This window comes from Myotis daubentonii, chromosome 4 (genome assembly GCF_963259705.1).
Source record: "Myotis daubentonii chromosome 4, mMyoDau2.1, whole genome shotgun sequence".
NCBI classification, from domain to species: domain Eukaryota; kingdom Metazoa; phylum Chordata; class Mammalia; order Chiroptera; family Vespertilionidae; genus Myotis; species Myotis daubentonii.
This window is the reverse complement of record NC_081843.1, coordinates 14,533,372-14,547,664: the sequence shown is the minus strand read 5'-3', so window position 1 is coordinate 14,547,664 and position 14,293 is coordinate 14,533,372. Positions and strand designations below refer to the sequence as shown.

Sequence of the window (14,293 nt, the reverse complement as noted above, 5' to 3'; positions counted from 1 at the left end):
GGAAACTATCAAATCCCTCTAGCATTATTTTGAGAGTTCATGTGGGTGGACGGCAAGAGAGGCGTGGCAAAGAACACCCAAAGTGCCCCTGTGGGGTCCCCTGTTACCCCTGGGGCAGGACCACTTGCTCTGACCTTGGGGAAGACACTGGGAGTGGTGAGTTCACAGAATAAGAGTCCCCTAACCTCTCTCAGTTGATGCAGATGTGTGTTCCTCTGGATCCCTCAGAGCAGTTGGTTTTCTCTTTGTTTCCACAGGTGAAATATCACTTACGGTTCAGTTACACTCGAAGAAATTACATGTGGACCCAAACAGGCTCGTTCTTCGTGAAAGAGACAGAGGGATGGCACACCACTTCCCTTTTCCCACTTTTCCCAAACCCAGGACCAAGGGAACCCGCATCCCCTGATGGCGGAGAACCTGGTGAGAAGCACCTTTCAGGTGGTGTTACCCCCCAAGTGGTGACTGACAATCACATGGGGAGCCCACCTTGCATTTCTCTGCAGAAATACTTTTTAGGAATATTTTATCTTCTTTGTAGGAGAAGGAAGAAGACATCCCATAAAACTGTCTTCCGTAAGGCTAAAATCATCTTTGAAAACAGCGAAGGCTCTCTTCCTGCTTGAGAAGACATGTGCTCTTGAATGAAACATTTATATTTCCATTTTTAGGGAGCTTCAGTTTGCATTGAATCTTTTGGGCTTGGTTTTATGTTTTCCTTCTCTTCGCTGCCGCCTCTGTATACAGTTTTATAGGCTCTTTAAGCTCTGTGGTTGTTTAATGATCTGTGGTTTAATTGAGTCAGTGGGATGTTTGTAGAAGCTGGATCTTGGGTAGCCAATGACGAAGGGTAAATGTTTTTTGTTATCTGAAGGACTTCTATAAAGCAGTTAGAAAAACCTGAAGGCCTCGAGCAGTGTGGAAAGGATGGGAACTTGGCACACAGCAGGGACTGGGTACATTTAGTCCAGTGTTCCTCCCCAGCCCACCCCGAGAAGTCCATGTCTCAGACTCACTGATTCCCCTGATAAGAATTTAACCCTGGAATCGTCTGAAAGAAGGAGGAGATCCACATGCACCAATATGTCCACCATAGCTTTACTTATGATCACAAAAATGTCAGCAGTGGGTGGGAAATGACTGATTACCGAGTGTGGCATCGTTCCTCAGAGGGTTGAGCAGCCACACAAGTCATGCAGATGAAGAGCATATGGTAGCATGGCAAAGCCTCACGAGAGAACGGTGTGTGAGCAGGCAGGCAGGATATTTCGTGGGGCAGGTGGTGTGATGTTGTGAAAAGACACAGGCTTTGAGTCCAGAGACCAGGGTCCCATCTCACCTTTGCCTGCCACCAGGTGTGTGCCTCCACTGCCCAGGTCTCAGTGGTCCCGTCTGCTCAGCGCGGACTACGTCACCTTCTCTGCTGGTTAGTTGCAAAGATGAGAATCAAACCCCCACCCAACATAATAATGGGTGGCTTTAATTGAGCACCTACTATGATCACAACCATAAAAAGGGTTAAATCTAAGAGAAATAGTGGAAACACACAGGCATGGTAACCGCATGTGGGGGTATGGTTGGCATATTGCTTTTATCTTTTAACAGAACCCAGACAGTTCTGTTAGAGACACACGTTACAGATGTTCTCAATGTCACTATTTTATGAGTGAGGGTGCCCAGACCTGCACCCCATGTTCCCCCTCTGTTTCTTGGGCCCAGGCCTCAGGAGCTCAGGCTGCCTTTTTCTCTCCTGTGACCATGCCAACTTCTTTCTTAGGCTCAGTCCCTTCCTATCTTAGCTCTGGACTGAAGTAGCATTATCCCCAGTTTATCACTCCTCCCAGGCCCCTTTCACTTTAAGAATTTTATTACAAACCACTTTGGGGAGTCTAAAAGGGCCAGCACGGAGAAACCACAAGGTACACAAAGGTCTTACAGCAGTGGTCTTTGGGCTGTGGTGTCTGCCTCCTTTTGAGATGGTAACTCAAGGGCAGAGCTCTCTGGTCGGCAGAGTTATGGCCCTCCAAAGAGGTCCACATGCTAATCTTCATAAGCTGTGAATATGCCAGGACACGTGGCAAAGGGGAATTAATGTGGCAGATGGAATTAAAGTTGCTAATCAGCTAGCCTTAAGCTAGCCAGATTATTGTCGATTATCCCAGGGGGCCACTGAAATCACTAGGTCCTTAAAAGTAGTAGACAAGGAAGGCAGAAGAGAGGGTCAGAGAAAGATGTGATGGCGGCAGGTGGCTTTGAAGGGGGAGAGAGGGGCACAAGCCTGGGCATTATGGAGGTCCCTACAAACTAGAAGAGTGAAGAGGCCTTAGGGCGTTGGGCGATGTCGCTCTGCGGCCCAGTTCAACAGGGAGACCCGGGTACAGCTCAGTGCATGTGGCTCTCTGAGGGCGCAGCACCCCATGCTGCAGCTTTCCCAATATGTGTTGACCTCATGTGCTAGAATGTCCTGTGCTCCCACACGTAGGGTACATCCGAGAAGGCTTCCTGGCTGTGCAGCACGCCGTGGACAGAGCCATCATGCAGTACCACACAAACGCCTCCACACACCAGCTGTTTGAGAAACTCACCGTGATCGCAAAGAGATTCCCATACCCGCCTTTCATTTCGGATCCCTTTCTCGTGGCCATCCAGTACCAGCTCCCGCTGCTGCTCATGCTGAGTTTTATTTACACCTCACTCACCATCGTCCGGGCTGTCGTGCAGGAAAAGGAGAGGAAACTGAAGGTAACCCCATTTGCATTTGGCTTTTAAACATTTGGGCAAGTTGATTCTAGGCACAGGGCCGCTGTGCGTGGCTGTGTCCCGGGCCCTGTCATCAGGCAGGGGCCACTCATGGACGCGGGAGCCGCAGAGCGGTGTGGAGTGAGGCAGGCGCCAATGGTGGCTTTAGCCTACTTGGGGCTTCTTTGAAACCAACCCCTGGTATATCCAGATTTTAAAAACCATAAGAAAGTATCATATTTTGTGTGCAGTATATTAAGGCTCTGGAGCTGCCTTGTCTAACACGGGAGCCATAAGCCCTTGGGCTTCAGCACACGCTGTGTATCTGGTCTGACCTGAGTCATGCTGCGAGTGTAAAACACCATATTTTTGAAGCCTTAGTACAAAAATAAAAAAGAATGTGAACTGTTTCATTAGTACTTTGTATATTGATTATATGTTGAAAAGACAACATTTTGGACATGTTGGGGTAAGTAAAATACATTGTTGAAATTAACTTTACTTGGTTCTTTTAACTTTTTCTTTGTGGCTACTATAGAATTCTAAATTACATATGTGGCTCGCATTCCGTTTCTGTTGAACAGAGCCGCTCTAGCGGTTAGATCAGCAGTGAGCCAAAATGCTTAAATATATGGCTGAGCACAAAGCTAATTCACTTTGCCTATGGATCAAGGACAACTGTAGTTCTCGACTGCCAGGCACAATAGGATGGGAAATTCAAGTATATGAAGTGTCACTTTAAAAGGATATCATGGACTTAATTGAGTACACCTGAATGACTAGTGTCATCTGTAAACCCATACCCATGACACTGCTAAAAGCATCCAAATATTTATTTAAAGTTTCTCTTTTGGCAATATCTGCAGTGCCCGGGAAATGACATTTAGAAGACTCTCCCAGGCACCAAATCTGTGGTTATTGGGGCTGGGAGAACCGATGAGGTGGGTGCTATCTGCTTGGGCACCTTAAATAACTTTGACAAGATGGCAGAATGAGTGGTTTAAATAGTTAGCAGCGGACAAAGAAATGGTTCAGAAAATAATATTTGTACACATGCACACCTGCAGATACATAGATAAAAACCAATGTGGCAGAATGTTAAGCGACCATGGAATCTAAGTGGTGGGTACGTGAGTGACCTTTGTACCAGTCCTCCCCTTTTTCTGAGGCTGTGAAATTGGGCATAAGAAGAAGCTGGAAAATCAACAGCCTGGCTCTTGGCTTACAAGAGACAATCAGTGCTGATCCCCTCCTCCAGACTCGTGCTACCCAATGGGACATTCCGCAATGATGGATGGACATGTCCTGTGTCCAGTACTGTCACCACTGGGCACTGGTGCCTAGCACAGCTGAGAGCTAAATTTTTAATTTCATTAATTTCCATTGACATGTGGCCACTGGCCACTCTATTAAACATCACAACCTTATGTGTCCTGGGACTCCCTGGTCAGTTTGGTCAGTGGAGTAGCTGGGTTTCCTCACCACACCTCCTGACAGCCTGACTGGGACCCTCAAGGAAGGCCTGTCCCCAGCATCACTATGCTCCTGTCCTTGTAGGGGCCCCTGCCCCTCACAACAATAGTCTGGACCCCTCATTTCAGAATAGCAGGAGGGGAGGCAGTGCCTCTGGCTCCTAAAGAATCCCACAGCCACTGTTGATCCTGGAACAGACAGCCCTGGTGCCACACTTTGCAGCAAGGGCATTAATGGGGTTGGTCCTAGAGCCAGCCGTGGGCAAACTACGGCCCGGAGGCCGGATCCGGCCCGTTTGAAATGAATAAAACTAAAAAAAAAAAAAAAAAAAAAGACCGTACCCTTTTATGTAATGATGTTTACTTTGAGTTTATATTAGTTCACACAAACACTCCATCCATGCTTTTGTTCCGGCCCTCCGGTCCAGTTTAAGAACCCATTGTGGCCCTCGAGTCAAAAAGTTTGCCCACCCCTGTACTAGACAGTGAAGGGGCCAGGCTCTGCTCTCCTGACTCAAAGCCCCAACACCAGCTGCCCCACCACACAGCTTCTTGGGGGGCAGTTGGATACCCAGAAGAGACTGGGAAGCACAAGCTAGGAGTTTGGTATTGCTTCAAGGAATGAAGGACTGCTGAGGGGGTTCATTAGCTTAGTCAACACAGTGCATGCCCCCCTCAGGCCCTGACTGAAGCATGAACTTATGGTGAAGGGGCTGTAATGGCTGAGTAGAGGGTAAGGGAGCTCACTCGGGTGAAGGAAAAGATGGTTAGTAGTGGCTGGGGAACAGAGAGGGCATCTCAGGTGGGTAGCACTAAAGAGTGGGGAAAGGTAGGAAGAGGGCAAAATTCCTCATGCCCCAAGGTCAAGGGCTGACACGCCAGTGGGACCCATGTCTTCTGCCTCTGGCCAATGTGTGTTTCACTGTTCCTGCCCTTGGCTGTGGCCCAGGTGGCCCATGCACGACACCGCCGTCTACAATCACACTCACACACACAGAGGCTCTAAGGAAAATCATTGTGAGGATGGCACCAGGGTCTGGTGTGGCAGGCGGTGGGACCTTGCCCCAAGCGGGGGTGTCGGGCAGGGGGGGTCAGGGTGTGTGTGTCAGGACATGCGTTGGGGCGTGTGTCTGAGTGCGTGCCGCTCTTCCCGCAGGAGTACATGCGCATGATGGGGCTCAGCAGCTGGCTGCACTGGACGGCATGGTTTCTGCTCTTCTTCCTCTTCCTCCTCGTCGCCGTCTCCTTCATGACCCTGCTCTTCTGTGTCAAGGTATATGTGGCTTCAAGAGGGGGTCTGATGTCAGGAGTAAGGCATTCAATTTGATGGGAGAGCCAGAGATGGCTGTAGTATCACCATAGAGACCCCAAGATTCCACGTTTGCAGTTTTCAGGGGAGTCTGCCTGGGCTCAGTAGAGAGGAGCAGTGGTTTCATAGTCATGCACTCAGTGTAGCCCCTTCACCAATCCCCACCCATTTCACTTATGGCCGGAACATGTCCTGTCCCCACCTTCCCGGCTGTCACCTGCGTGTGCTGACCTCTGGGGTGGCACCCCACGCAGGTGAAGAAGGACGTGGCAGTGCTTGCACACAGCGACCCCTCTCTGGTGCTGGTCTTCCTGGTCTGCTTTGCCATCTCCTCCATCTCCTTCAGCTTCATGGTCAGCACCTTCTTCAGCAAAGGTGAGTATTCCTGACCCCGGGAACTGAGGACAGGGGGGTGATAAAACCCCAGAAAACCTGGCAGTTTCATTTGTGATAAATAGAAACTGAAGAGTTTTTGTATCTGCACTTTCCTTTGGACTCAATTTTCTAGGTGTTGAAGTACATCCCTGACTAATTCTTTTTTTAAATTTATTTTTATTTATAATTGACATACAGTAAGTATATTAGTTTCAGGTATACAACATAGTGATTCAACATTTATGCGCCTTACAAAGTGATCACCACAATAAGTCTAGTCATCATCTGTCACTGTACATAGTTATAATGATGTTATTGACTATGTTCCCAATGCTGTACATTATGTACTCATGACTTATTTTATAACTAGAGGCTCAGTGCACAAATTCGTGCACAGGTGGGATGTGGCTGGCCCTCCCTGATTGGGCTGATTGGGCTGTGGGGAGGTGATGCAGGGGGGAGGGGGGCTGGCCGGCTGGTCGAACTCCCAGTGGAGGGGACAATTTGCATATTAGCCTTTTATTATATAGGATGGGAAGTTTGTACTTCTTAATCCCCTTCCCCTTTTCCACCCTACCCCACAACCCTCTCCATTCTGGCAACCATCAGTTTATTCTCTGTATCTCTGAGTTTGTTTCCATTTTGTTTTATTTGTTTGTTTGTTTTGTTTTTTGTATTCCACTTATAAGTGAGATCATATGGTATTTGTCTTTCTCTGTCCAACTTATTTCATGTAACATAATGCTCTCTAGTTTCAGACATGTTGTCACAAAATAGCAAGATTTCCTTTTTTATGGCTGAGTAATATTCCATTGTGTATATATGTACCACATCTTTATCCATTCATCTATTAATGAATACTTAGGATGCTTCCATATCTCTGCTGTTGTAAATAATGCTGCAATGAACATAGGGGTGCATATATCTTTTCAAATAATTGTTTTTGTTTTCTTCAGATAAATACCTAGGAATGTAATTGCTAGGTCATATGGTAGTTCTATTTTTAACTTTTTGAGGATTCTCCATACATGGTGGTTACATTAATTTACACTCTCATCAACAGTGCACAAGGGTTTCCTCTTCTCCACATCCTCATCAACACATTTTTGTTGTCTTTTTTATGATAGCCATTCTGACAAACTGAGGTAATATCTTATTGTGGTTTTGATTCGCATTTGCTGTTGGCCATCTGTGTGTCCTTTTTGGAGCAATATCTACTTGGGCCCTCTGTTGTATAATAAAATGTGTTAACACTTAGATCTGCATAACTCAAGCAATATTATCCAAATGACCAAGGCATCATGTTATAAATCATGCAAGAAGATTAATCCATTTAAAGTGCAAGTTAAGTTTCTCGAGGAGAACCAAGATGGCGGCATAGGTTAACGCCGGAGTTTGCTGCTTTGAACAACTACTTCAAAAGTGAAACCAAAAAACGGAAGGGACATCACCCAGAACCACAGGAACGCTGGCTGAGTGGAAGTCCTACAACTAGGAGGAAAGAGAAACGCACCCGGACACTCAGAGGAGGCGCAGTGCTGAAGTCAAATTCTGAGGTGCGGAGTGCGCGGAGCGGGCTGGCGGCGGAGGGCGCGGTTGTTGTTTTCAATCGGGAGGGAGTCGCAGACTCTGAGCACCAGATCCGGGCGAGTCTTTAGGGACCCAGACTCAAGCGGGAGAAGCGGGACTGTCTGGCTTCGGTCAGAGCGAGTGCAGCTTTCTCTCCGAGCTTTGCAGCGGGTGCTGGGACTCAGAGAGGCAGAGCCCCTGGGGACAGGACTGAGAGCCGCCATAACTGCTCTCTCCGGCCCACCCTGTTGATCCTGTTCGACCCGCCCTGCCCAAGCCCTGCACAGAGGCATTTGCCGGATAGCCTCAGGCAAAGGCTAGATTAGCACCTCCCTAGAGGACAGAAGTTCTCTCACTGCTGACACAGCTGATGCTCATAGCCACTTGGCCTGGAGGTCAAACCCTCCCTGGAATTAGCTACAACAATCAAGATTTAACTATAAGACTGCGAACAAAGACCACTAGGGGGTGCACCAAGGAAGCATAACAAAATGCAGAGACAAAGAAACAGGACAAAATTGTCAAAGGAAGATATAGAGTTCAGAACCACACTTTTAAGGTCTCTCAAGAACTGTTTAGAAGCTGCCGATAAACTTAATGAGATCTACACGAAAACTAATAAGACCCTCGATCTTATATTGGGGAACCAACTAGAAATTAAGCATACACGGACTGAAATAACGAATATTATACAGATGCCCGACAGCAGACCAGAGGAGCGCAAGAATCAAGTCAATGATTTGAAATGCAAGGAAGCAAAAAACATCCAACCGGAAAAGCAAAATGAAAAAAGAATCCAAAAATGCGAGGATAGTGTAAGGAGCCTCTGGGACAGCTTCAAGCGTACCAACATCAGAATTATAGGGGTGCCAGAAGATGAGAGAGAGCAAGATATTGAAAACCTATTTGAAGAAATAATGACAGAAAACTTCCCCCACCTGGTGAAAGAAATGGACTTACAGGTCCAAGAAGCGCGGAGAACCCCAAACAAAAGGAATCCAAAGAGGACCACACCAAGACACATCATAATTAAAATGCCAAGAGCAAAAGATAAAGAGAGAATCTTAAAAGCAGCAAGAGAAAGAAACTCAGTTACCTACAAGGGAATACCCATACGACTGTCAGCTGATTTCTCAACAGAAACTTTGCAGGCCAGAAGGGAGTGGCAAGAAATATTCAAAGTGATGAATACCAAGAACCTACAACCAAGATTACTTTATCCAGCAAAGCTATCATTCAGAATTGAAGGTCAGATAAAGAGCTTCACAGATAAGGAAAAGCTAAAGGAGTTCATCACCACCAAACCAGGATTATATGAAATGCTGAAAGGTATCCTTTAAGAAGAGGAAGAGGAAGAAAAAGGTAAAGATACAAATTATGAACAACAAATATGCATCTATCAACAAGTGAATCTAAGAATCAAGTGAATAAATAATCTGATGAACAGAATGAACTGGTGATTATAATAGAATCAGGGACATAGAAAGGGAATGGACTATTCTTGGGGGGGAAAGGGGGGTGGGAGATGTGGGAAGAGACTGGACAAAAATCGTGCACCTATGGATGAGGACAGTGGGTGGGGAGTGAGGGTGGAGGGTGGGGCGGGAACTGGGAGGAGGGGAGTTATGGGGGAAAAAAAAAGAGGAACAAATGTAATAATCTGAACAATAAAGATTTAATTAAAAAAATAAAAAAATAAAAAATAAATAAAGTGCAAGTTAGACCAATGGATTTCAGTGTAATCGTATGAAAAGTTCACTGGTTAGTTTCAGTCCACATGGCACCTAATCTTTAAGAAACTACCACTTATTGAATGGTGTGGTGTCAAAAAAGAATACCCACAAATATCTAAAAGGCTTTTAAATACCTTTTCTTTTCCAACTGCTTATCTCTGTGTGAAGCTGATTTCTTTATTCACTTGACCCAAAAAATGTAGCACAAGCAGCTATGACAATTCAGCTATAATCTAAGTCAAACATGCAGAGGTTTGCAAAAATGTAACCTCTTGCGCTTGTCTTACTAAATTATGAGAAATAGTGTTTTTCATAAAAATATTTATGTTAGCCTATAATGGGTTTATTATTTTTATTCTTAAATATCTTTAAATGTCCTTAGTTTAATTTCTAATGCAGTCAACATTGATGTGTGTGTGTGTATAACTCACATAAACAAAAGTTCTTTGATGTCCTTAATAATTTTTAATGAAGTTAAGGAGTCTTAAGAACAAAGCACTTGAGGGCTGCCAGCATGGACTACAGCCACACTGTTTCCCCCACACCTCCACGACCCAGTCCTCACCTCTCTCAGGTCTTTCCCACATGTCACCTTCTCGTCAAAGCCTTCCTTGGCCACCTGGTCACAGTCACAGCCCCTGGTCTAGGGAATGTCTCGTCCTCCTTCTTCTCCTTGCTGGCTATCTGTGTCCCCACGGGATTATAAACTCGGGTGGGCGTGGGGTGGGGCTTTGTCTGTCTTGTTTGCAGTGGTCTCCCTGGTGCCTGGAGCAGGCCTGGCACAGGGTAGGCACTCAGTGATTATCCGTGAGATGAATGAGTGAATGGGAAGGGGAAGACCAGGCAAGAAGCAAGGCTGTGGTGAGGGGCTCAGTATTAGTCATGTCAGGTGTCCAATGTCGAGGCAATTGGAGGTGAAGTCTGTAGGAGAGGGCTGGAAAATCAATGTGTGGTCCCAGGATGAAGAGGACATGTGCCGCCCTGAGCAGGATCATATTCCCTAGGGCACAGGCACCCAGACTAGAGAAAAGACTGCAGGCCAAGCCTGTGTCCCAGGGAGGGGGTCCTGAGGCTCATGGGCTTCCTGCTGACACATTCATGCAAACTCTCCAGCATGATTTTATCACACTTACCTTTCTCTCTTCATCTGTAGCCAACATGGCGGCTGCCGTCGGGGGCTGCCTGTACTTCTTTACTTACATCCCCTACTTCTTCGTTGCTCCTCGATACAACTGGATGACCCTTAGCCAGAAGCTCTTCTCCTGTCTCCTGTCCAATGTCGCCATGGCGATGGGAGCCCAACTCATTGGAAAATTTGAAGCAAAAGGTGAGTATTTTCCTTCTCACTAGCTGCCCTTGCTGATTCAGTTACACCCAAGAGAGTCTGAGCAGACGCACCTCCAACTCCGGTAATAGACACATCGGGTCAGCTGAGCGAGTGATGCATTTGGAAGACAGGTTCTCGGCCTCCACCACCTGGATGGTGTAGTCCCGGCTTTGAGTTCCCTCGAAGCTCTGCCTGGAACCAGCTGTTGCTGCAGGAAAACACTGGATGTGAGCATCTGCACCTGCAGACTTGGGATTGCACTCGATTACCCGAGCCTCTGCCTGCAGTAGGAGGCATTCAGAATGATTACATCCAGGTCCCAGACTCCATGTTTGGTTTTTTAAATAGCTGATTATTTTTCAGTTACAGTTGATGTACAATATTATATTAGTTTCAGTTATACGACCCAGTGATTAGACATTTATAGAACTTATTAACTGATCACCCCCATGCATCTAGTACCCATCTAACACCATGCATAGTTATTATAATATTATTGGCTATGCTGTACTTTACATCCCCATGGCTATTCTGTAACTACCCATTTGCACGTCTTAATCCCTTCACCTTTCTCTCCCATCCCCCCAAACCCTTCCCATCGGACACCCATCAAAATGTTCTCTGTATCTCTGAGTCTGTTTCTGTTCTGCTGGTTCGTTTATCTTGTTTTCAGATTCCACGTATAAGTGGAATCATAAGGCGTTTGTCTTTCTCTGTTCTGTCAAAGCCCGTGGGTTTTGATCCGTGCCTCTTCTCCGTAAAGTGGTACAGTTAGTGTCTCTCCCTTTCCCGGCCCCTGAACCTGCCATGATTGGCAGTGAGGGAGAGGAGGCCGGAGGGAGAAACAAGGACGGACCAGAACATTGTTTTCTGGCTTCACTAGCAGGAAGTGAGATGCAGTCTCCTTTCTACATGACTGACCTGTGTGCACTTTAAGGCCATGTTGGCCCTGCCCCATCCAGATGGTCTCTTTTTCAGGATGAATGCTCTCGTTTCTTCCAACCACGCAATTCCTAGTTATTGTAGCTTCTGGTTGGGGGAAGGGGGGTCTATGGAAGGAGGCAGGTGGATGGTCACAGGAGCCTCGGTGTGGCTTTATCTTTTCTTTTTTAGTGCGGCTTTATCTTTACTTAGAATTTTTTTCTTCCAACAATGTCTTCCAACACTTTCATTTTAAATATATGTTTGCATGTTTAGTAGTGTGAAGTACAATGTGGACTTTTAATGCACTGTCCCTTTCAGGATTCAAATACTTTTTTAAAAGCCATTTACAGAGAAGAATATAACTGTAGGACACTTCTCATTTTTCAAAGTTCTATACTGAATTTTCGTAAAACAGACGAATTTCTAGTTGTTTCAAAGTAAACATTGACCAAGGCCAGAGAGCAGCCATTTTCATCAGAGGTTCTCGAGCCAACAGGTCGCCTGGCTCCACAGGATACCCAAGCATCGTTGGGACTGTGCTGTTGCAAAACAAGGAGAAGACAAAACACTATGAGCACCACCACATAGAGCTTTCTATGTGTCCAAAGCATTTTCCCGTTTTTAAAAAGACATATGAAATGCACACTGATCCAACATTGGGCTTACCCCAAATCACATATATGTATGCGTATGTGTGTGCGTAATGTATACGTATATTATATATAGAGATATTTGTTTATGTATATGTGTTTGTGTTTGTGACAAATAGAGCAACAATTAACTGACATGCTAAACACAGGCAGCAGTCAGGCCTCACAATCAAATTTGAGCCTGTCTTGTCAGTTAATGAGCTTTTGCTGGTTCTATAACATCGATTTTGTAATTTACTCTTACCTTCAAGACCTGAAGAGCCCTAGCTGGTTTGGCTCAGTGAATAGAGCTTTGACCTGCGGACTGAAGGGCCCCAGGTTTGATAATAGTCAAGGGCACATGCCCAGGTTATGAGCTCGAGCCCCAGTGTGGGGCGTGCAGGTGGCAGCCGATCAATGATTCTCTCTCACCATGGATGTTTCTATCTCTCCTCTCCTTCCCTCTCTGAAATAAATAAAAATATATATTTTTAAAAATTATATTTAAAAAACAGACCTGAAGAGAGTCATCAGATTGGCCATAAGAGCAGGAAGGGAGAAGTCATGCTGGCATTGCTGTTGGCGGGGAGCGGAGGCTGCAGGGCCATGTCAGGCCCATTTCCTGCCCTGTTTTCCAGGCACTGGCGTCCAGTGGCGAGACCTCCTGAGTCCCGTCAACGTGGACGATGACTTCTCCTTTGGGCAAGTGCTAGGCATGCTGCTGTTGGACGCTGTCCTCTACGGCCTGGTGACCTGGTATGTGGAGGCCATCTTCCCGGGGCAGTTTGGTGTGCCCCAGCCCTGGTACTTCTTCATCACGGTGAGTCCTGATGCCCCTGCGCCTCATGCTGGCCAGTGGGGGGCGCAGGAAGCAGCTGATCAATGATTCTCTCTCATCATTGATGTTTCGATCTTTCTCTCCCTCTCCCTTTCTCTCTGAAATCAATGAAAATAAATAAAAGAAAATTATTTTTAAAAAGAAAGAAAAATACAGTTAATACTGTGGCATACCATGATTCCTAAGAACCAGTCTGATTTCAAAGTCACGTAAAACATGTGGTTTAAAATCAGTGGATTATGGTGTGCCAGAACTATTCCAGGCATTGGAAATGCACTGGGGACATAACCGTGGGTTAAACCAAGTCTCCCCTCGAAGGCGTACCTTTACAGGGAGTTCTAGGGCCCTGTCCTCACCTTACCTGTGTTACCTGTGCCCACGGGCCTCCCTCGAGGGTGGGGCATGGGTACAGTTTGTGGTTAGTCTTACCCCTCACACAGCCTGTCCCTGTGATAGCCAGATGGAGGGTGAGAGTCATCCCCTAGACAGGGAGGGGCGAGGCGGGGCTTCCTCATAGCAGAGGGAGGCCTGGCCCTTTGGCTCCTCCTATATAGTTCATGCGCTTCTGTGTAGGTGAGTAAGGGTGCAGTTGAGGGTGTGAAGACACAGCCTCCTTCATGTTCTGTGCCAGCGGTTCTCAAGCTGTGGGTCACGACCCCTTTGGCGGTCGAACAACCCTTTCACAGGGGTCGCCTAAGACCATCCTGCATATCCGATATTTGCATTACGATTCATAACAGTAGCAACATTACAATTATGAAGTAGCAACGAAAATAATTTTATGGTTGGGTCACAACATGAGGAACTGTATTTAAAGGGCCAGAAGGCTGAGAACCACTGTCTATCCTGACATCACTCTGGACTGGAACATCCAGTAACCTGTCTGTATTACATGTCACTGTTTGCTTTTCCTCCGTGTCACATCTGAGTTGACATGATATGACAATATGCTTGTGAGTTGTCATCATGCCATATGGCAGATTAGGAAGCTGAGGCTGAGTGCTTCCTAGGAGTCGAGAGTGGGGGGCTATGCTGGATCCTGACCCAGCCCGGGGGCTCTACGCAGTGTCTCCTGTGAGCAGCCTTGTGGGCGGGAAGACCGGGGCCTGACTGCTGCCTGCCTTTAGCATGTCAGTTCATTGTTGCTCTATTTGTCACAAACACAATGACCTGACATGAATCAGCCATCTGAGACCCGTCTGCTTTCCAATCTAGCCCTCGTATTGGTGCGGGCACCCGAGAACGGTTTTAGGGAAAGAGGAGGAAGACCACGACCCTGAGAAAGCCCTCAAGACAGAGTACTTTGAAGCTGAGCCAGAGAACCTGGTGGCCGGGATCAAGATCAAGCACATATCCAAGGTGTCACACCCTGTGGGGA

At 46.6% G+C, this 14,293-nt stretch overlaps 1 protein-coding gene across 2 annotated transcripts in view; it reads left to right on the top strand.

The window, feature by feature from the left end:
* Nucleotides 1–14,293, top strand: part of ABCA3 (ATP binding cassette subfamily A member 3) — a 51,352-nt gene that overhangs the window by 15,762 nt on the left and 21,297 nt on the right. For both annotated transcript variants that reach the window (XM_059692782.1, XM_059692783.1), the window contains exons 6-12: nucleotides 258–423; nucleotides 2,483–2,742; nucleotides 5,368–5,484; nucleotides 5,775–5,895; nucleotides 10,351–10,524; nucleotides 12,716–12,897; nucleotides 14,131–14,274. In XM_059692782.1, the coding sequence (XP_059548765.1) occupies nucleotides 258–423; nucleotides 2,483–2,742; nucleotides 5,368–5,484; nucleotides 5,775–5,895; nucleotides 10,351–10,524; nucleotides 12,716–12,897; nucleotides 14,131–14,274 (1,164 nt within the window). The remainder of the gene's footprint in view (nucleotides 1–257; nucleotides 424–2,482; nucleotides 2,743–5,367; nucleotides 5,485–5,774; nucleotides 5,896–10,350; nucleotides 10,525–12,715; nucleotides 12,898–14,130; nucleotides 14,275–14,293) is intronic.